General features: G+C 36.3%; 1 protein-coding gene across 4 annotated transcripts in view; it reads right to left on the bottom strand.

Annotated features, from left to right (window-relative positions):
• Positions 1–18959, bottom strand: part of LOC106877270 (dnaJ homolog subfamily C member 7) — a 39061-nt gene extending 20102 nt beyond the window's left edge. For all 4 annotated transcript variants that reach the window (XM_089340639.1, XM_089340641.1, XM_089340640.1 and 1 more), the window contains exons 1-5: positions 18685–18959; positions 7374–7480; positions 2898–3022; positions 823–936; positions 522–596 (exon numbers count right to left, since the gene is read on the bottom strand). In XM_089340639.1, coding sequence (XP_089196765.1) covers positions 522–596; positions 823–936; positions 2898–3022; positions 7374–7480; positions 18685–18698 — 435 coding nt within the window. In that variant the 5' untranslated portion in view covers positions 18699–18959. The remainder of the gene's footprint in view (positions 1–521; positions 597–822; positions 937–2897; positions 3023–7373; positions 7481–18684) is intronic.
• Positions 18960–25255: the final 6296 nt, after the last annotated feature.

Raw genomic sequence — 25255 nt, 5'->3', positions numbered from 1 at the left:
AATCGATCTCCTTGGTTATATATTAAAAAATTTTAATAAGAGCTTTGACGCTAAATCCGTATATATTGAACTTTTTACTTTTTACCCTGAGGATGTGTACGGTAATTTACTTATTTAACTTGAATGAAGAGTTGAATTTGACCTTATACAGAAATGTATACATAGGTAATAAACTTTAATATATATGGATTTAGCGTCAAAGCTCTTATTAAAATTTATATATATATATATATATATATATATATATATATATATATATATATATATAAATAGATAAATGTGATTTAGGGAAAAACGATAGATTCTTCCCTATGAAATTTTTTCATGATAACTACTTCATAAATTCTTATATAAGAGTTCATCCTATTATTGTATTAATTAAATATATATATATATATATATATATATATATATATATATATATATATATATCACATTTTGAACCATGTACTATCTACAAATAACAAAACAGAAAAAATGTAATATTAGTCAGAAATAAACAGTAATTTGTCATGACTTACTCTTCTGTAATCTTCTTTGACAAAATCAGCTTCTGCCATGGTCTCCAGTTCTTGCATCTGTTGAACAAGTTTCACCTGGTAGAGAACACAAAACGTTACTGAAAAAACATTGCTTGCAAGAGTGATTGGAGTACATCAAGTACAGACTGACTGAAGGAGAAGGGCAGGGTACCACATTTCCAAGAAAGCACAATACAACCATTTAGTGAGGTACCCGAGTTCACAGAAACAACCAAACCCAAATCAACAAAACTGAATTTAAATAGAATAAAATTTTAGAATACATATAACTCAGACTTACCTCCTTCATAGCCGTTGCATTTGTAGGATCAAGTTGTAATACAGCTTCATAACTCCTAAGTGCTGCACATGTGTCGCCCAACATCATGTGACATTTGCCTTCTCGGAGATGGCCCTGTAAGGAAAAAAAAAAAAAAATCAATACAAGAGATTGATTTGGCAGACACCCTTCCATCTGAACTGTCAACTGATCTACTAGTAATAGCAGCTGAATTACACTATCTTGAGTAAGAAAAGATACGTTGGATAATGTAGTACGAAAATAATCATACCTAAAAGAAATGTCACAAGATGGAATGCTTTTAATCATAGGTCTCAATCAGATACTACAAATAAGTTTTGATAACACAAGTAGTCATCATGTGTGTATGTGTGTGTGTATATATACTGTGTATATCACATCACCATCATTTTGCATGCAAATTATGTACAGCCATACACCCTTCCTGTTGTCAACTTTCACCTGTCACAAAACAAGGTAAATATTTCCCCATGGCCAGATGCGTTTTCATAGAAGATAGGAAACAAATAACACTGTTTGTACGACAGTGACAATCATTTTGTAGCACTCCATTGGTTACGACGAGGGTTCCAGCTGATCCAATCAATGGAACAGCCTGCTCGTGAAATTAACGTGCAAGTGGCTGAGCACTCCACGGATACATGAACCCTTAACGTAGTTCTCAGGGAGATTCAATGTGACAGAGTGTGACAAGGCTGGCCCTTCAAAATACAGGTACAACAGAAACAGGAAGAAAGAGTGAGAGAAAGTTGTGGTGAAGGAGTAGAGCAGGGTTCGCCACCATCCCCTGCCGGAGCCTCGTGGAGCTTTAGGTGTCTTCGCTCAACAAACACTCACAACGTCTGGTCTGGGAATCAAAACCGCGATCCTACGACCGCGAGTACATTGCCCTAACCACTGGGCCATTGTACCTCCACGACAATCATTTACAACTATCAAGACAAGGATAAAGAAACACACAAGTACCAAACCCACTGACAAGGCTTTGAACAGACTGAGACTGTTGTAGAAGACGCCCATGATGCTACACAGTGGGACTGAGTTCAAAACCATGTACAGTAATCCCTCAACTATCGTGGATATTACATTCCAAAACCTCTTACAGAAATAATCAAAATCTAAAAAAATATAAATACCTATTGGCCAGTGAAACCTGTGATATACTGAGGAGTTTACATATATTAGCCAGAAAAATCCGCGATGAACTGAGAGTGCACCATACTGTGATATGGCAAGGAAGTTCTGTAGTTGGGAAGTGAACTCTTTACCACACAGCCACACCTGAGACTATATATATATATATATATATATGCATATATATAAATCTTTAGTTAAATATATTCAATGAGAATATTATATCCTGAATTTATATTGAGTGCGCTATTGTATTAAAGTATTTATGTATTTAATACGAGCGATTTTGTATATTTTATAATATATATATATATATATATAGTGTCACATACATCTTCATAATTTATGACAGGCTAAGAAATCAAATATCTCCTTCAAGAAACAGTCACTAATGTGTTCAGTAGAATATATATCTTGATATTTTGGGGGTTAATTTTATATTGCAAACTGTAAATGCTGGTTATAGATTTCCAAGGGAACACAGGATTTGTTGAGGGAGATTTTCTTTGGCTAGATATTCTTTCTGCTGCCAACCTTCATTTTCCCCTGGCAAAGACGTTTTCACAGAAGGCTGCAAACAACACCCCTTGCATGATCATGACACTGGCTCACAATCAGCATGCAATGTCAAGACAAGGGGACACATACACACACTGTTCCACCACCATCTACCTCATTCTCTCTCACTGTCCACTTCCAACAACTTCTCCACCCCAACTTCCACTCTCTCTCTCCTTCAGGGATTCTCAAGATACTAGCTGACAGACTAATGAACAGAGAGAGGAGGTGAAAAAAATTGGAATTTCAATAATTTTTCCCACATGATTAATTTTATAACAGGAACCTGAAAAAAAGGTTACTTCCTATTCCCTCCCAACAGTTAGACACAATAAACACAGACTAGCATTGTTTGTACTTACTTTAAGAAAAGTATTATCTAGTGATACAGCAGTCCTTGCATCAGCTAAGGCTTCTGGGTATTTCATCATCATAATGTAGGTAGCTGCTCGATTACCATAATAAGGAGCATGTGCTGGACACAATCCTGTACAATGAAAAAAAAAAAAAAAAAAAACAATCAACTTATAAATTAACTGCTAATATTTGGTGTTCAGAATGTCTAATTATGTAAGACCCATTTTCAGAAAGTCTTGTTCAACTTTCAAGTTTTACTGTTTGGAGGACAGATAATAAATACATATACAGACATTTTACATATAAACACTTAGTTTAAGAATGAGGAAGTTGTTTTAACTGATCAATATCAGACACTCCCAACACTAATCTGTCACTAACCATTCATAACTGACCGAGAAAAGAAACATGCCTGGTGCAGTGTAGTCTAGGGCTGTGAAAAACAATGCCACTGGGACCAAATACATACCTGAGATCATGATCTATTTTCTATAGTTATTGATCAGTATATCCATACAGGATGGTGTAGGACATTTTTTAATAATACACAAAAAAATAAGATAAATTCTATTCGGTGTCATTGCATGCCCAAGGTGGCATGCAGTAGGTATCGAACCCGGAACCGTGTGGTTGGGAAGCAAGCTCCTTATCACACCTGCACCTATCAAATAACAAAATATTTATCTATTTTTCGTCTTTGGTCAATAAGTATTATTTTCTATTTGTTTCTGTCTAGAAATGAACTGAAATCACTATTCCCTTCAAACTTACTTTTGTGACTGGGGCATCAATGTTTTCAAACTGACCCATTTTCCATTATATTTCAGACAGATTCAGCGCTGAGTTGCTGAAGCAGAAATATTGTTATAGCAAATATTCTGCTCAATACCAGATTTGCTTGTCACTTGCTTGACCTTACCCACTTGGGCATGTCTCTTAGTGGCTGACAATATATCCATATCTGATGATGAGCAGTAGTGGCGGAGCATCATAGCCATGTGTTGAGAGATTCTTTGGGGTTTGAATAAACGTAACAAAAGCAAAATTTGAAGGAAACATTAGCCATTTTACATACTTTCTAGGGGTAAGCAAATAGGAAATAACAGTTGCTACCCAAGGACAAAAATCAGGTTATAGTGTTATTACAGGATGACAAGTCTACTTATATTTTGTTGGAAAGAAGTCGACAACTGCCTCGATCTTCTTAAGATATTAGATCTTCCAAACAGTAAATAAATCGTTAAACTGTTTTCTTAAGGGTAGATTTAGGATTTAACATGACAGTTTTATACTCAGCATTTTCCAATACATGATTCTCACCATACTGGTTGGAGGTTCTCATATGCTTCTAATATAAATCTAATAAATTTACAGGAAAGCAACCTTGGGCTTTGGACCCTTTCGACAGAAAGGTGAATGTTGAAAATTTTTTAGAAAGTTTTACTGGAATTGAAGAAACCTGAATGATGTAAAGAGTTTATATTTTGCTTTGCAAGTAAAAGATTTTGATGTGACAACATACTGTCACCACGTAAGATGTACTAGTGATGATGCCCTATAAAAAGCACTAGTGATGGTGTCACGTAAAAGGTACCCAGTACACATTGAAATGGGTGGCATAAGGAAGGGCATCAAGCGGTAGAAACCAAACCCAAAAAAAAAGAATATGGAACTGGGTACAGCCCCAGTTTCTTTTTTCTTTACTGCCCACAAGGGGCTAAGCATAGAGGGGACAAACAAGGACAGACAAAGGGATTAAGTCGATTACATCGACCCCAGTGCGTAACTGGTACTTAATTTATCGACCCCGAAAGGATGAAAGGCAAAGTTGACCTTGGCGGAAGTTCAACTCAGAACGTAGCGACAGACAAAATACCGCTAAGCATTTCACACGGCATGCTAACGTTTCTGCCAGCTCACCGCCTTTCTGTCAAGTACAGCCCCAGTTTCTGTCAAGTCATTCAACCCATACCAACATGGAAAACCGATGTATGATGATGCTAATTCTTTCTCACTTTTGATTCATTCCAAGAAAATGCATTGCACTTAGGCATTTGAAAATACAGCAACTCTGTGTGTTTGTGTGTGTGTCCATCTACACAATATTTGAGGAATAAAAGATGCCCACCTATTTCAACAGAACAGAGGAAAAAGAGCACCAAGGATAAGAATAGCTTATGAGAAGCCTAACTTGACATAGACGAGCAGGAGGGGTTTTTGGGATGTGCCATCAAATATGGTATATATTCTGAAATATTTCATTTCAAATCCACTGTTAGGCAAGAAAAATCCAAGTTAGGCAAGAAAACGCTAATCATCATCGTTTAATGTCCGCTTTCCATGCTAGCATGGGTTGGACGATTTGACTGAGGGCTGGTGAACCGGATGGCTGCACCAGGTTCCAATCTGATCTGGCAGAGTTTGTACAGCTGGATGATCTAATACACCATTAGACTCCACTTGACAAAACGAGTCCGAGGATAACAGTCAAAGTAGCAGGTTTGGAGCCATTAAGCTTTGCTAATCAGATAATATCACCAATTGTGATTGATCATTCTACAAATTCACACTACTCATAGAAAAAAAAAAACATTAAAACAATTGAAGGCATATTTTTTAGACATGCACAGCTCACTTCTTTTGCCAATAAACTAACATTGCAATTACAATTACAACTGAAAGTTAGACAAGCAAACAGGCAAGAGAAGGAAAGGAAGTTTGCTTTTATTGATGCAATGTATTTATAGACAACTACAATGGGGGAAGCATTGGCATGGCAATTCAACCTGCTAAAAATAGCAGCAAGACATCTTTCAAATTACATACACTCCATGGTCTTGAAAATAGACACATTAAGTAATGTGGTACCAGACATAGTATGTATCCAAGAGATAGGCAAGATGGCCTTGCCTGGAATGCTTTTAATACAACAATACTCAAATAATACTTGATTCTGTTACTACACTAAACTGATACAGTCCCAGTGGAATCGCCAGTAACCCCCTACTACAGTCAAACAACCGGCTGTACATTAAGCAACCAAAATAATGCTACAACAGTATCAAAGATAAAAAAATAAGAGGAGCAGGGTATATATAGCATTGCTGTTCTAAATATGTAACAAACTCAGACAATATGATGTAGCACTTTTATTTTTTTGTTGAAATCTCAATGTAAATAAATCTCATTGAAACACTCAGCTAGAAGGCAAATACACAACTCATATTTTCTGTTACCAAAAATAGCTGCTTAGTAACATCAGAGAGGAAGTTGCTTCAAGTGCTACTAATAATGAAAATAACAAGCACACAGACAGAGCTTAGATTCTGAATAGTCTATCTACTTCACTACCTTAGTCCTCTGATTGTGCTAGAGTTAGCAGACTTTCGTTACAATACTATCAGAATTAGCAATAATCACATTGGCAATAAAAATAAATCCTGGCACCTTAGAACTTCAATATATTCTCAAGTATACCTGAGGCAATGCTTCTAAACATACCATCAGTTTCACATTAGCGGTTTTGGCTTTGGAGATGCAACATGTCCATTTATATTGATGTATCCACTTGTGGAATGGAATTAAGGACTCTTAGTGCACCTTACGTTTTGGTGCCTCGAAAGTCAGACCTAGTCTGATCAATGTTTGCAGTACCAATTTCAAAAATGGCATTAGTTTTGCCCTATCAACTCTAATTAAGGATGTGTACTTTTGATAAAAAAAAAATGACAATATTAATGCTTTAATATTAAAGCAGCTGAATATCACTAAATAAGTCTATTTCAACACAAAAGCTTAAGATCAAAAATATGCCTGCTACTTGTGCAGTAAATTCCCAGAACTGCGTGAAGAACTTTTGACAGTCTCTTGAGATATAAGAGAGCACATGAAAGAGCCACCTGGATGTGTGAACATGGTAAAGTTTTGGTACTTGTACCTTTCTCAAAGGTACCAGGCTAAAAGAAACTGCAGCTTGGATTAGGAATTGAAACTAGACTGCAGATTCAGTTTACCAAGAATTTATTACAACACTAACTATTTCCTGTCATCACAATAATGATTTCATCCTGCAGTCATAAAAATTTATAAGTTAAAAAGTTTACCCACAGTAAAACAAGTGGTCATCGTTTTATACATCTAAGATTTTTTTTTTAACAAGAAACAAAGACGTAACTAATGTAAGCTCAACATTCTATTATTTCTCTCAATTCAGTCACAACAACAATTATCTTTTTTTTTTTCAATAGTCCAAGACCAATATTTAGTATAAGAGCTGCAGAATCGGCTCAACTCCAGATTATTACAAATTCTATTATCAACCCAGAACATTTTTACGAAAATAATTGTCATAATATGAGAGTATAAAAGATAAACGTGATGCAACCCTAACTCTCTCAGGAGACTGCAAAGCTATAGAGTGTGATCTTGTTCCCATAAGCTGCTACTGATGAGAAAAAGCATGTAGAATGTAGTCTACTCACGTATAGCATCTTCATAACAACGCAGGGCATCAATGTAAGCAGCAGATTTAAAAAACTGATTTCCCTCTTCTTTCTTCCTCTCTGCAATGTCAGCTGTGGCTTCTTTCCTAAAATGGAATCCAACCAGAAAAATAATTTAAATACAACTGGAATAGTAATAATGGATGCAAAGGTTTGAGGTTGATCTGCACATCATACAGATAATAAAGCATGCTCTCTGGAAGGATTTGAGAAAAAGTACAAAGAGGTCAATTAGAAAAAAACAAAACCTTTTAATAATAATTTTGGTTGAATTTAATTTAATAATCTTTTCTTGTACAAGGACAATACCACTAATGGAGGTGGAGGTTATCAAATCACACTCCAGTACTCAAGATTTGAATGCAAAAAGCCAGAGACACTACCAATTCTAGTGATCTATCACTTAGAATATAATATACTAATGACAAAAGTACTAAATCAAAGAAAAAAAAACAATTTGTGAGTAATATACACTTCTCAACACCAATTTTAAATTAAGGGTTTCCTTATAAAAGATAACTAAATGCTCCCCATTTTTTTTCTTTCCATTAAGGATCTAAATCTTCAGGTTCTACAAAATTAAATATGAAACATTTTTCTTATTTTCTAAAAATTGTCTCAGTTTAAGATTCTGATAAAAAAAAAAAGAATTATTTTAAATTGCAAAGCTATTTTCTTTGAACCAATAAAATAATTTGTGGTTGAGTTTTGGAATATGTAATAGGTCATAATTTTTACTTGGAAAATTTCAGCAGAAAATTTAACAGAAGATCAGAATAAAAATTTATGTGACAAGAAAATGCACGTTACATTAAATTACAAAAAAATTTATTTGTAGTCTTGTAATCTGTTTCGAATAGATCTTTTATTTATGCATGACTTGAAGAGTTACTCAACTAAAGAAGAGCCGGGTGTGATTTGAGGGACAATTGGATGCTATTTCTAACATATTTTGGCAGCCATGTAAAGATTTCCCATACATACACAAAAACAGGTGTTGAGGGAAAAATTGTTAAGTACACCACATCTGTAGATCTAATTCCACACCACTTCTTTCACTATATATATAGTGCATACATGTAATGTACATCATTTAATGTCCATTTTCCATGCTGGCATAGGTTGTGTGGTCTGACCAGGGCTGTCAAGCTGGAAGATTGCACCAGACTCTAGTCTGATTTGCCATTATTTCTACGGCTGGATGCCCTTCCTAAAGCCATGTATAAATGTGTGCATAAGTATGCACATATGGAGATGTATATATGATCGTACATAGATCTTTATAAATGTACACACACACATATGCACACCCATTGTTTTAATATTCACTTTTTATGCTTCCATGAAACAGCTAGAATTCATTAAAAAATTTTCTACAGCAGGATGCCCTTCTTTTTACTTACTCTCACCTGCCTTTCAAGTAAGGTAATATTTCACTTTAGCCAGGCAGATTTTCATGGAAGATTGGAAGCAAAAAAAAAACAAAAAAACCCCCACTGCTTTCATAAGAAAGGTCAACACATAGAAACACATATGCACACAATGAGCTGCTTTCAGTCTCCACCAACTTGGGATGGCCCATCGTTATAGTAAAAGTCATTTACCCAAGGTTCCAAAGGGGCTGAACCCTAAATCACATGATGGGGAAGCAAACATCTTAAAGAATCAGGCTATGCCTATAGAAATGAAGAGCTGCTTATAGCACCTACGTCTTCCAAGTGATCACTCACCTAAATGCTAATTAGGTTCAACACACACAGATAGCTATAGATAGGATTCATTTAACATTGATTTTTTTTTTCCATGCTTGTATAGTTTGAACAAGAACTGATATTTAGACTGGATTTTATGGACAGCTGCTCTTCCTCTGCTATTTCACAAGTTTTTGAAGTGCAGAGCAAACAGATCATAGAATCAACATCAGCACTGCTCTGGTCAAATGGTAACATATGAAATATCAGCATTTACACAGACACAAATGCAGTTTCTAACTACCAAATTCCTTCATAGCAGTGAAACATGGGCTGTGATAGCTGAAGACATGCATAGGCTTGAAAGAAATGAAGCGAGTATGCTTTGCTGGATGTGCAATGTCAATGTGCATGTACAACACAGTGTAAGCATCTTGAGAGAAAAGTTGGGCCTAAGAGGCAACAGATGTGGTGTACAAGAGAGACGACTGTGCTGGTATGGTCATGTGATGTGTATGGACGAGGACAGTTGTATAAAGTGCCAATCTCTACTTTGTCGAGAGAACCTGTGGAAGAGGTAAACCCAAGAAGACTCGAGATAAGGTGGTGAAGCATGATCTTCAAACAGGCCTTTGGCGATATGTCATGCTTGAGAAGACCCGTCAAGCTAAATGAAATCATAGTCATGGCCAATGCCAGTGTCACGTAATTGGCACTCATGCTGGTGGCATGTAAAAAGCACCTTTCGAGCGTTGGGCGTCTCAGGGGCATCTGGCACCTGTGCTGGTGGCATATAAAATATAACTGTTGAGTGTTGGACCTCGCAGAGGCAATGTGGATGATACCAGTGTTGTGTAAATAGCACCTGTGCTGGTGGCATGTAAGAAGCACCTTTCAAGCGTTGGGCCTCATGGAGGCAATGAGAAATGACCAAGACCTTTGGCAATATGCCATGCTTGAGAAGACCCATCAAACCAAGTGAAATCATAGTCGTGGTGGATACTGGTGTCACGCAACAAACACCCATGCCGGTGTCACATAAAAGCACCCATTTCACTCTTGGAGTGGTTGGTGTTAGGAAGGGCATCCAGCCATAGAAACCATGCCAAATCAGACTGGAGTCTGGTGCAGTCCCTCAGCTTACTAGCCCTGGTCAAACTGTCTAACCTATTCCAGCATGGACAATGGATATTAAAAGAAATATGTTATGTGTGCACACACACATGATACACAAGTGTGTTCATGTGCATGAGTATATATATTACATACATACTAGCAGTAATACCCATCATGAATCAGGTAATTACTTTTACTGTTTCTCAGGCTGAGAAGCTAGAAAAATGGGTATATCATATAGAAGAATAGCTTTACAGAATCCAGGTGACTGCGATGGCACCGAAAAGGCTACAGGTCAAGTGGGATGTCCATTTGTTCCTTTTAACGTTTGAATAGGCAGTATGTATGTATTATATAAGAGAAAAACATAATTGAAGTAGGAAAAAAGATGGATTTCATATACAAACTTCTGTTCTTCAAGTTGCAATCCAGCAACTTTTAGTATTTGGCCCTGGGTGTTATTAATGCTCATGGCAAAAGAAAGTGGGATAAGAAACTGTAACAGCTTAAATTGGAATGGGACATTAGATGGTATAAGTGGTATGAAGGCTGTGTCACTTTTACCACAACCAGTGAGAATATTTGCCTCAATGCAGTTCCTCATAGATTTGTGCACAATTAGTGTTGTACCACTGCATAATTTTGTATGCTTGTATGTTTCATTTGGCCTGGCTTCTACAACTAGATGCTTTTCCTATCACCAACAACTTAATATCATTTACTGGATGCAGTCCTTGATGAGATGGGACTCAAGTCTCATCACAACCCTACACTTTCTTTGCTCATTTGCCAACCACCTTACAGTGTGTTCTGGAAGTATTTTTCATGACACCAACACAAAAGAAGTTTTGTATTATGTGTGTGACATCTACAGACAGAAAGGTTTATGCAGATGATGGTACTTACAACGTTAGTTGTGTTTCAAGTTTCCCCTCTACCTGTATCTCTAACATTTTAAAAAATTCTTTTCTAAAAATGTTTTTGATTTGAATATTTGAAATATTGAAGAATTTATTTTGTATCATGTTTATATACTTATTTTTGTAAAGTTCTGAAGATGAATAGTTGCAGACTAGAAATTACATCTATACGTTTTTATCAGCCTGTTCTTCAGTGGTTACACATTTATCCTCTTACACTGAGATGTATCTCTAATTTGGGATTTGAACAAAGAGCAACATGGTTAAGAGCTTCAAAATCAAGTGCTGACAAGAAAGCTTTAAGTCTGGACATTGCTAAAGTATGTGAAAATTAAATAAGGCACTTAAATGAGGACGGGGTTAGGATGCTGAACGTAAGGCTGACTGTATGGTTTTTATTTCATATCTTATAGACAGCATTGTATTGTGACCAGGAGCCACGAATAATTTAGCAACAGGAAGATCAGTAAAAGTAATTGCTACAAGAACCATTCCAACCATGCAAACAAAAATCTATCTTGAAAAGGTTCCAAGTTTGGCGCCAGCGTTCTAACAAATGAGTGGTTTGTGGTGTCTGCATAGATCTTCAACTTTGCTATATTCCCGTTTTTCCCTACCGAAAGGAATTGAACAGGTTTTCTGAAGCAGTAGCTTGGTGTCCAGGTCGCTAGCACTTTAGTCGCCTTTAACACCAGAACGCAGTGCCCCTATTCTAAAACCAGGATCCATACCAAAGAGATCACTGAGTCAGCACTGACTTCATTGTCTGAATTCAGATGTTTCACCTTGAGAGTAGGAAATTTAACATAAGAAACAATGGTAACTATGAAAAATGGCTGCTATTATTTACAGCAGTGAATAAATGATATATAACCATGTCACGGGATCTATATAATCAACCTACCTCGCTTTACTGAACAAATAGTACAGAATTAACATTATATTCACCGACACACGAAATACTTAAACGGGGAGGGTCAAAGAATAATTATGAAGCCTTCACTGTGATGGAACACAGGGGAAGATGCGACATTTATGCCTTCCAAACAGCACCAACAGGAAGAAAAAAAATCCGTACGTCGGTAGGTTTAAAATGCTCTTGTTTATTGATTCAAAAACAAGAGTTCAAACAATGCCTATAATTGTAAATCAATGAGAGTGGAATCTACTACTTCAACCGAACTGTGTCGAATGATGAAATAATAAGTCTATACAGAATGAGACACATCGTCAAAAGTGGTGGTGAGAATATATATATATATATAAAGAATATGAAGGATTTAATTCACTGATGATCTAAACCAATAGGTACGCCACAAACGTACTTATAATTGGTCATCAGTTAGGTTTCTAGTTCACAGTCGAGTCTGGCGCTAGGGATCTGTAGTAGACTTCCGAGTCGGCAGATATATATTAAAGGAAAAGTAAACAAAACCTTTTCCTTATATATATATATATATATATGCATACATACATATATACATATAAGTTTATGTATATATTATTATCTCAGTTTTAAAAAAAGCTTTGACAATGTAAATATATTAATAGTTACCATGGGTAGCAAAGATTACACAAAAAAAAAACAGGATATCACACCCGTTTTATAGGTAGAGATACCAAGTTGAAGTGATGCATTTTGAGTAGATATGAATAATAACAATAAATGGAGCAAAACGCATATAAATAAAAGGGACTTTTATCTATATGCGTTTTGCTCCATTCATTGTTATTATTCATATATATATATATTCTAAACACAAAATAGCTCTTTTAAAAAATTCTTTAAAATCGCTAATGTTACATTTCCTAATAGCCACAAGCTATTTAAGGATTGTTGATTAAGAAAATCTTTTGCTGAAAGGCATTCCAATCAGCACAAAACCAGTTTATCCAGACACGGTTTAACTAGAAATACTTAAATGGGAACTTCCGTGTGGGGCGTGCCTTAAAGGAGATTTGGTAGAATGATCCTTCGTTGGCTAAGGATTAAGGACCGATTACAATATGCTAACCAGAGAGTTGAGCGCGTCAGCTAAATTAAAGGGGAGTATTTAAATTGGGTAAATATTTAACGAAGTTGATTTCTTACAGCCAGCCAACCAACCACAGCCACTCAACCATTTTCATTTCTAAAAATACGGACAAGGTTACTTAGTTACTACAATACGATTGAAACTATCCAAATTCTGATTTAACAAGTAGGAAAAGATCAAGACTAAACCACAACTGCAATAACAAACCTAAGTTGAGAACGATAATGTTTTTTATTAATTAAATGATTAAATAAATGTTTGAAGAGTGCGATATAACGTTTAGGAAGGGGAGATAACCGAGTGGTCCTGGCAGAGAGCTTCTAGCAACTTCCATTTTGGACTGTGTATGTGTATATGTGTGTGTGTGTGTGAGTGAGTACGTGTATATGTATATACTGTAATCGTGTGTATAAGTAAAACATATGTGTTTATAGCATATATGTGTATATAAAAGTGTATGCATTGGGGATATTTCGTTTTCTTTCTACAAAATAGCTTCGTATGTTGTTCATTAGTCCAGATCCGAGCAGATTTATATTAAAGCTGTCCCAACAGTGACCATACCGTCTTTTTAGGACTAGAAATGCCTGTCTATTTATTTATTTATTAATTTTTTTTTCAATGACAGAAGGGAGAAGGACTAAAATGTATGACTATTCGTAAGAGTTCTGGAGTCCTCGTCATGACTCGCTTAATTGGTTTGATATTGCAATTTAGGCGATCTCAATTTATTTTATAAGAATTCTGAGAAGCCATTCGCATCAGAAATGAGATGTAACGAGGCGGAATGTTGAAAGCTTCTGGTATATTCTTCCATGGTCTCTAGTTGTCACGTGTAGAAGAAATAACGGCGCCGCCATCAAATGTTGGATTATATTTGACGAAGATTGGGGAATAATTATTATAAGACATGCCAAGGAACAGAAGGAAACGGGGATGGAAATACAAATATTCAGAAATAATGGCGGTTAAGATAAAAAGTTTAGAAACTAGAAACATAAAGGATATGAAATGGAGGAGAGATCAAAGGGAAATATTAGGAGATCGGTTGATGTCTAATAACAATATTACTTATAGAATTATAAACGATTAAAGCCAACGTTTAAAAGATAAAGAAACGGATTGACTAACACAAAATAAAGCGAAGCATAAAAGAAAGAAAAACAATTACGAAAGAGATATATAATGATAATTAGTAGGAATAGACATTAACAAGAGTGAAGTATTGGGTCGATTTTATACTCGTAGAAAACATCAGATATGAATGGAAACTGCAAAATGGTAGTGACTACTATTAAGAAATAAAAACAAAAGGTGAATGGATAGGGATTATAAAATCAGCTGACAAAATTGGGAGCAGTAAGGAAAAATGGTAAAAATTAAACGAGAAAGCCTCCCAAGTGAAAACCTCCATTTCTTTCCACATCATTAAAATTTCAAATTTTGTTTCCTAACAAACAACTTGAGCCACAAAATACATTACGTGGGTAAACATGAATTGGCATCAAAATTAAAGTACACGAGATTCGTATAGACACTAAAAGATTATAAATAATAAATGTAGGAGATGGATGAACCGTGAGAGAAACAGAGAGACATTGGTGGTGTGAGAGACGAATTATGTGAAAGAATAACTATTGCAAACAGTGGCGATGGCAAAAAAACGAAAGAAAACTAGGATTCTTTCGTTTTAATACATTATAGAAAATGTCTTGTTAGTGATATCAGTGGAAATGAGAAAGAGACGATGTCGGTCGAAATTAGAGATATAGACATTCAATGCTGCGGGCATTTGAACCAGACGGTGAAATGTGAAACTTAAATATTACGTTACAAGGATATGTGTACTGACTTTGATAGAGGATAAATCATATGTAATTGTTTACCAACTGATAACAAAAACTATCTCAACCTTCCCCTATATATATATATATATATATATATATATATATATATATTTATATAAGGGCATTACTACAGAATAATGCCACACACCAGACTTCCCTTGTGATTTTTTTTTACACACTAGCTTCCTGATAAAATTCTTGTAAAAGATTTTTATCCTATTTTGAATTTATTAATCAAATATATGTGTGTGTGTATTGGAGTAATTAACTGCAGTGTTATTTCTATATTATATAAACCAGCTTGGACGGCAGTTGCTGGTCATTTGTTAATCGGGATAAAAAATTCCCTCAGTATATACATTTTATTAATCTACTTAACTGTTGAAATTTCAAGTCTTTCTTACAAAACAACCCGTTTATGTAGAGGGGAGACATTCACTGAATCAACTTGAAGTAAAATGTTACACTGCTATCAGATATGGCTATCTACGATCAACCGTCGACCCACCCCCATCATAAGTCCAGCAAACGAGAAAGCCTCTACTAGAAATAGCAGCCAAATGTCATACAAATTACATCCAACTGTTAGAAAAGTACACGTTGGAGGTCTCCTTGGGTTTTCTGCATATCATAAGAGGGGCTTGTCACGGATGTAATGTCTACGATTATACGCTGATTTTGGATTAAATAACCTCACAAAAGCAGTTATACGAGCCAGTGAGGGTGCCTCTCTATACGGTCACTCAAATTGCTGGAAATAATAGCTAAAATCTTACAAATCCTAAATCCCCGTCTTTAAAAAAAAATAAATAACGACACCTTGGATAAACTATTGTCTGAATAAAAGCTGGGATTGTCATAGCTCGATAGTAGCCTTTCATTAATTAAACTTATGTCAATATAATTACTATTATTCATACATCTTGTTCATATAGGAGGATTCCTTCAGACTATCCGAACCATAAATGAATTAATCCAAACATCTGTAAAAAATATATGTTTTACTTCTAATATGATCGATATGTATCTATTGAATATATCACTGTATTACAATCGATATATTTTTATTCGATACATTATAGATAACAATCGATATATTTCTATTAACTAAATGAATTTTTTTTTTTAAACTCAGCGAACGATAACGAACATAATCAGTCTTAATTATCAATGGCATTATCTGTAATATATATATATATAAATAATGTACATATAATGTAATGTGACTAATAATTAAATCAAGGGTGAGACTAGATTTTAAATTACTTTCTTTTTTTAATTTCAAATACTCATGGCTAGTGACTAATTAATTAGTCAATGAACATTTCCAGTAGAAATTCAAAGCCTGAGAATTTTTCCAGAACATACTATACGAGGAAAACATTAAAAGAATATGCTAAGCCAGAAAAAGAGCCTCTACACACAGTAGACAGATTTACTAGAAATAGCAGCTATATACCATTGCTATCGTAAGGAGTAGGGATATATTACATAATGTAGATAGCCCTCCAAAAGGTTTCGGTTGGAATGTCTGACCTAACGTCTGCTCGATCAGAGTTAACCTACGGTTAATCCATTATATTATATTATATACACACATTAAATATTTTTATCTTCGGTATAGATTTTGTCAATATGGATGGAGATAAGTTAAATAATTTAAAATACATAAACATTGGTACACAATTAGTGGAAACCATGACTATCACGTCTCATATTGAGACAATATATCTAAGACTATATCATTATCCAATGTCTTTTACAATAACTCAGGTGTGATTTGAGGTTCATTTGGCTGTTGTTTCTAGCAGATGGCCTTAACGGAAAGAAGGTGAAACCAGATACGTTGGTTTGTTGGTTTACATGAGACAAGACTTCTTTTCATAACTTATCAAACCTCCTTCGTCAGTGCTATATTATATTGTATGTAATATAGCTGTTAGGTATCCTCACGTTAAATCTAGTAGAATTCCATTTAATTCCAAAAAGCTTTCCAGTGGAACTACTAACGTTTGGCGAACCCAATCTCAATTTTATTTCGTTTCATTATTGGAGATAACGAATATTTAAAAGTTGTTTCGTTATTTACTGACAATTTCAAAAGATTTTATTTACAAAAGGTATAAACATGATACTACATGTGATGTAAAATGTTAGCAAATTCTTCAGATTCATTCTTTCCAATAATTTCCATCATGCAAATTCCTCCAAAAATTCGGCAACAATTGTAAACAGAAAAAAGTTTAAAATGTAGTTTGAATAATTAAGCAATTAAGTCAATAAAATTAGAGATAATATTTCCAATAATGTGGAAAATAATTTGGGACCGCGGAAAGTCAATAGCGGGTCCAGTATTTACTGATCTTTCAATATTATTGACCATCAAGGGATAAAATTGAGGAATGTGAAATTTGAGATGGTTCTAGTCGTCCTAATTAACACAGATGTGAGGAAACAAAGTCGGTAGGGGGCATACTTCTGTAGACATGCCTACCCTTCACTGGGATGTGTTCAAATATACAAAAGGAGACCTAGGTGAAATTAGAACTTAAAATGTAAGAGGATCGAACAAAAAACAGCGTATGATCCCTTTTAGCCTCACCAGCAGACCCCTTGGGTTCCTTTACTAGTGTAGACTGTTTAGAAGACACGGACCAGGTGTCCAGTCTGACGTTAACTTCTTCCGTACTCCACAAGACACCCTAAAAAGTGAGTCATGGGTGTTGGCCTTCCTACAATGATTTAACCCACTAAAATATATTTCATCTTGCGCTTTATATAGCCTGTTCATCGCCATAGTTTCTTGCTTTGGCACCGTAAGAACATAAATTACGAGGTCTGGGGTGATTTAGTCGGTTCTAAAACATGGCTGGTGATTATTTTTTATCGATCCTGGAAGGATAAAAGACAAAAAATGAAACGACATGAATTAAACAAGACCAAGAATCGCCATAAAGGATTTATGTCCAGTAATCGGTAATCTACTATTTCTGCTAATACTGTCAATATGATTCCATCTTCCTAGCCATTATTATTAATAGTATTATTCTTATTCCCTCAATACTCCTTGTATACTATATCCATCCTAAGATATTAGATAGATATTCCTTAACCCATATGGTTGTTCTTTTCAATTCGGTTCACGGGTTCAAATTTAGATATTTTTTACCTATTTCCGGCGACTAAGTGGGAACAGATCGAACAGTGTATGTATGTATATATATATGTATGTATATATATAGTTTTAGGGAAAATATTCTCCCTAATATTATTATATATGTATATATGTATATATATATATACACACACACCACTTGTATATTTCTATGATGTGAAAATCTATCGTTATGGTAGTAAGGAAATTACATGAACATAATTCCTGGATGGTCAGTGGAGAAATACTGGAAGGTGACCCATCTACGAAATCTATCTGTTAAATAATCTTAACATTCGTGTGGAGTGAAATAATAATAATAATAATAAAACTTCCAAATATTAAATGCCGAACTGTAAAAAGGTTCTGACGAGCTCAAGTTGGCGACAGGGTTTCATTTCCTGGTGGTAACCATCCTGTTATTTCTTTTTCAATTTCACTTTGTCTCTCTCATAAATATGAATAGTAACAAATGAGACATCCACAATTTTAATAATACTAGAAAAGCCAAAAAGGATATACTTACTGATCGGCTGTCATATTTGTTTCTTGATAAAGATAACAAATAAAATGTCTTTTTGTTGTTGTTGCTGTTTTTTTCGTTACATACAAAAAAAATGAACTATTAGTTGCTGTTTCTTTCCTCCTCGAAAAAAAAAAGAAGATAAATACTTAGGTTCTTACAGACAGAACCACACCACTTAAGATACACAACTGCTTCAATCAGACATAGTCAAAAAAAAGCTTACTTAATAGAAATAAAATAAGAATTAATGGCGGCGACCGTCACTGTGGGCTGCTGCTGATGACGATCGGGATTGCTATTTATACTGGCTGCTGCTGATTACTATTTGAAACACAGCTGCTGCTGATTACTATTTGCAACATAGCTGCTGCTGCTGATTACTTCTTTCTCTGGTAGATAGTGATGGTGATGGTGATAGCGAAGGTGCTGCTACTGATTACTGCTTTCTCTAGCTGATGGTGGTGGTGGTGGTATTAATTATGACTGTGATACTGCTGCTGATGTCTATGATGACTACTATTGTTGAATTGGTTGATGATACTGCTGCTGATGATGATGATCATTAACGAGTTGCTGCTACTGATGATTATAATTCTTGAATCGGTTGATGATGCTGCTGCTGCTGATGTTTCCCTTCGTGATAATAGTGGTCTTTTAATGTCATATGGTCGTTTCTGATTGGTGGTGGCTGCTCATTGGTAGACAGTTCAAGATAGCTCCTGCTAGTGGTGGAGGAAGTTCTATTCCCTTCTGTATCTGATGGTGGAGTTACATCATTGATGGTTTTTATCTGATGATGGAGGAACTGATTGGTGGTTATATAATTCCGGTAGTTACTGAGGAGTTTTCTTAGCCCCTGGTCACTCCAGATTAAGCAGACTTATAATCAATTGTATTCCGGCCACGGCCAATCCCATCATTTATTAATACAATGTCAATGTTTTTAACATATGTAATATGAGTGATGACTGACTGTTATTTCTAGCAGTTTCTGATGTTTACTACTGCTATTGGAGGCTTTAATGGTTTACAGGTAGTGGGGTACATATGGCAGTTGCATGATAGTGTAGTAAATGGCGGAAAGTAAGTGATGGTGATGAAAACGATGAATTTAATTATTTAATGTTGGTTTAAAGTGGTTGTGGAGACTAGTATAGAGATATAGTAATGGTGACGTGAGGACTGACCAAACTTATACAGGGGCTCGGCGATGGCAGGGTGGAATCGATAACCTACATTAAGGTGGTGGTGGTGGCAGCGACAGTGTTGAGTGACGTAAATCAAGGCAGCGGTAACGTCAACGGAATTACGTAAATATTTATGGTGTGGGTATTAGTGGGAATGTTGTTTAGTCCCGAATTAGGCGGTAGGGTGTGATTTGAGGAACATCTGGTTGCTATTTCTGGCAAGTCGAGCGACCACGTAAGGGCTTGCTCTCGTTAATTATAAAAGCTCCTGACCATGGAAGTGATTTAAATTTTGACTGTAGAGACGTCGGGACGGTGAACTGGGTAGTAATAATAATGGAATAATGATTTCCCCCTTTTTTTTTTACCTTTTATATAGTGAATTTCGGTGGTAACTCAAAAGATTGATTGACTGTCTGAGGTATCTCATTTTAACATATAGAAACGGAAGTGAAATTCGAAGGGCATTATATCGAATGGTCGCCGTTTTAAGTACATTTACCACCGCGTTACAGAAACTCTGGTTACGTAGTTCCAAACTTACGGAAATTGTAAAGTAAACTAATTTCGGATTACCGCCTATAACTTCGCCCTTACTAAAACCCAGATAGGGAAGATCGCCCCCAGATAGATTTTGGAGCAATTTTAAAAACTAAAATCACGATCTATATATTAGCTTTCTTCATGTCTAAAATATATTTGATGTGAATTTTAATGCAACCGGTTGCTCCTCTCGCTATTTTCTTTCTCCATTCCCACTGCACTCAACCTACCAATCCAATTGTTTACATTTTTTTTTACTCTCTTACCCATACCTTATTTGTCAATGCATTCAACAATCTTGCTGACAACTTCCCTGTCTTCTGTTAAACCAGTTCGTACGTGTACCAATTCAACTGACTGTTTTTCATTGCTCTCAACATAACTCGTTTTGTTACTAACTATATCCATACAGTACTTCCCCCAGAAAAGAAAGTCCTTTCTTCCCGTCCATACCTTTTGTTTTGTTATTTACATTATTACATCCAAAGTAAGGCGGGGAGCTGGCAGAATCGTTAGCACGCGAGGCAAAATATTTAGCGGCATTTTGTCCGTCCTTACCTTCTGAGTTCAAATTCCACCAAGGTCGACTTTGCTTTTCATTGTTTCGGGGTCGATAAATTAAATACCAGTGAAACACTAGTCCCCTCCCCCAAAATGTCAGGTCTTGTGCTTTTAGAAAGGATTATTACATCCAAAGTAATTAGACGCTGAACATCACTACTTTCCTTAGATTCTGGTGTCCTATTTTCTTCTCCCCCCCTCTCTCTCTGCCATTGTTAGATTTAACTACAAAGAAATAGAGTATGTAACCACCACCATCACCATTTAACATTCATGTTCCATGCTGGCATAGGTTAAACAGTTGGTTAAGAGGTGCAGCAACATCAAAGGAAGATAGCTTTCATGTGCGGCAGATGCACAGGGGCAATAAGCACCACAGATGCTCAGAAAACAGATTCTATCACATGCCAGGGGGAGAAACTAGAAGTAGTTGATAGCTTCCACTACCTAGGTGACCAAGTTAGTAGTGGAAGTGGATGCTCAGAGAGTCTTATGTTACCACTAGAATAAGAAAAGCCTGGGCAAAGTTCAGAAAGCTTCTACCCCTACTGGTGACAAAGGGCCTCTCGCTGAGAGTGAAAGGTAGATTGTACAATGCATGTGTGTGAACTGCCATTCTTCACGACATACATAGGCTCGAGAGAAATGAAGCTAGCATGATCTGCTGGATGTGTAATGTCAGTATGGACACACGACAGAGTGTAAGTGCCCTGAGAGAAATGTTGGACATAAGAAGCATCGGATGTGGCGTGCAAGAGAGACGTTTGTGCTGGATGTACTACGGATGGACAAGGAGAGATGTGTGAAGATGTGCCACTCCCAAACAGTTGAAATAATCCTGGGTAGAGGTAGACCCAGAAAGACATGGGATGAGGTAGTCGAGCGTGACTTTTGAACGCTGGACCTCACAGAGGCAATGATGAAAGACAGAGACCTCTAGAGATATGCTGTAACTGCAAAGATCCAGCAAATAAAGTGAGTTCACGGCTGTATCCTGCACCAGTTTTGCATAACCAGCCTCAGCCCATTCAAAAGTACCTTGGGTTGTAAGGCGACCTGCTGTGCTTGAGGAGACCTATTGAGTCAAGTACATTAACATCAAAATGAAAATCAAATGGAAATTGTAGTCGTGATACCCATGCCAGTGGCACATAAAAAGCACCGTCCAAACATGACCGATGCTAGTGCCACCTTGACTGGCTTCTGTGCTGGTGGCACATAAAAAGCACCAACCGATCGTGGCATGTAAAAAGCACCCACTACACTCACGGAGTGGTTGGTATTAGGAAGGACATCCAGCTGTAGAAACACTGCCTAATCAGACTGGAGCCTGGTGCAGCCTCCTGGTTTCTCAGACCCCAGTCGAACCATGCTAGCATGGAAAATGGACGTTAAACGATGATGATGATGATGTAAAAAGAGAAAATGCAAGATATGTAGTTTCCATTTACACCCTGAGCAATGTTGATCCTAATGCCCTGAAAGAAACCCACGAAAGAGCCTTTGGTGTGGCACTGATTTCTAATACAGTAGCAACTGCAAGTGAAGTATTCAAAAGAGCTGCAGTTCAGAAGAAAGAGTAGAATGATAGTAGAAGGAAATTAGATAAAGCACAAATGTAATGTAAATTCCTCTTCTCATAATTATAATAAGTAGCTGGACCAATGGAAATTCCATGTTATAAATCAGCACATTTGAAAATATTGTGTTAGCTTATTAAACACAAGCAGAGAGTTTCGAAAATTCACTTGATATCCAGCCATTTAATAAGATATTGCTTATTTATCTTCTTGTCATACATTTGGCAGATTTTCGAGCGAGATCGTTGCCAGTGCCCCTGGACTGGTTCTTGTGCGGGTGGCACATAAAATACACCATTTTGAGCGTGGCCGTTGCCAGTACCGCCTGACTGGCCTTTGTGCTGGTGGCACGTAAAAGCACCCACTACACTCTCTGAGTGGTTGGCGTTAGGAAGGGCATCCAGATGTAGAAACTCTGCCAAATCAGATTGGAGCCTGGTGCAGCCATCTGGTTTCACCAGTCCTCATTCAAATCATCCAACCCATGCTAGCATGGAAAGCGGACGTTAAATGATGATGATGATGATGTAGTTTATAGTTTAAGGAAATAAAATATGAATTAAAAAGATAAAACTTATTCATATATCATCTTCATCGTTTAACGTCCGCTTTCCATGCTAGCATGGGTTGGACGACTTGACTGAGGACTGGTGAAACCGGATGGCAACACCAGGCTCCAATCTAAATTTGGCAGAGTTTCTACAGCTGGATGCCCTTCCTAACGCCAACCACTCAGAGAGTGTAGTAGGTGCTTTTATGTGTCACCCGCACGAAGGCCAGTCAGGCGATACTGGCAACGGCCACGCTCGAAATGGTGTCTTTTATGTGCCACCCGCACAAGCCAGTCTGGGGGCACTGGCAACGATCTCGCTTGAAAATCCTACGAAGGCCAGTCAGGCGGTACTGGCAACGGCCACGCTCGAAATGGTATATATATTGATTAAATGTTTATTATTTACAATTTTGTTAAATATCTGTCCCTGTGCTTTATTTAGTGTAAGAGAGTAGGACATGCTTACGTCCATATTTTATAAACAAATGTTTTGAGCAGATGATAATTAATTGCATTAAACACATGTGTTACATGAGGGAATTTTAAAAAAATAAAAATATATAAACAAACTACACTGTTCAATGTCCAACCACCAACAAGGTGCGGTCCAAGTTATTTGCCAATAGAGAATATTTTCATTTCTTTTTATTTCATTTCAATTCAGTGATCTATCTACTTGTATATCTATTAATATATCTCTCTATTTGCATAACTTTTGATGTATCGGTAGGCTCACCTACCTACCAGTCTGACTGCCTCTCTGTCTGTCTATCTGTCTAACTAACTATCATATCTACTTCCTTTTTTGCCAATGTGTGTATCTGTTTACTTCTATCTATAATAATAAAAGAAAAATTCTGTCTGTCCATCTGAAACCCTTGTATCTCACATTATATTTGCTCTACATAGACATATATCTTTTTGGAATCAGGATGATCTCAGGATTAAAAATCTGCCCTTCATTTGGTTCTTGAACATCCAGTATTATGATCTGATTTAAAAGCATTTGAGTGCTATTTCTAGCAGGCAAAGCTTGACTGATTCACACCATCTTGGTTGGTGTTTGTCAGATGACGTCAAAGATCAAGGGGGAGATAAGTGACATAATTTTTTTTTTGCCTATGACACTACATGGACCCTAAGAAAGGCATGTGTAAAATTTGAATGAAATTGGTTGTGTAGTTCTTGAGTTTTAGGGATTCACACAGACAGACAAACACACATTCTCGTTTATATATATATATTTTACACATGCCTTATTTAGGGTCCATGTAGTGTCATAGGCCAAAAAATTGTTGACTGTTCATGATGGTACTATTAGACAAAACTCCTGTTCTATTATGAACTCCACAAATCAAACTATGTAGTTCTAAATATAGAACTACATGTACGCAAAAAACGGTAGAACAACTTTGTGTCATTCTGTATTAAAGCGGATTGTTGGATTTTAAGAAATCAAATATATTTATATTCTTAAAGTATATCCAGCGCATTTAAGAAACTAAGTACATTTCGTTGTTTCAGTTTCCGTTTCGTTTTTTCGTTCTACTTCTTAAAATACCCACGAAGACACTAAAATAGGAAACAACCGGGTATGAGTGTTGTATGATTCCCTGTTATCACTGATGGAGCAGACTTATGACCAACTATATTCCATCCCGTTCTTATCTCTTGTGCAGGAAACCCATTCCGCATTATCCAATGTAATCCCTTTCTAAGACGGCAGGCGCGTGAATTGAGGGATAATTGGTTGCTGTTTCAAGTAAATAGAGATGACGTAAAGGTACGGTTGTAGGTGATGATAGGAGTAATGTTAGATGGTACAGTATTGGGAAAGGGAGTATACTATTAATATAAACTGTCGTGTGATGATGGTAGCAAGTTTGGTAGGATATTTTAATGGGGAAGGTGGCGATGTTTCGTTGCTGCTACAATTGTTTGAAGTAAAGGCTTAATAATCATTATAGTGCTGGCTTAAACGGGCTTATCCCATCAGCAGCTTAACAAGAAAATAGTGAAGAGTGCTTGTAACTGACATTAATAGTTTTCTGGGGGGGGGGGGTTTAATATTTCAACAGACCATAACTCTCTCTCTATCGATCTGTAACTTAGCTTCTTCTCACTTTCAATTTATTTACCCAACAACC

This window comes from Octopus bimaculoides, chromosome 23 (assembly GCF_046866305.1).
Source record: "Octopus bimaculoides isolate indiv1 chromosome 23, ASM4686630v1, whole genome shotgun sequence".
Lineage (NCBI taxonomy): Eukaryota > Metazoa > Mollusca > Cephalopoda > Octopoda > Octopodidae > Octopus > Octopus bimaculoides.
This window is presented reverse-complemented; position numbering and strand designations above follow the sequence as displayed.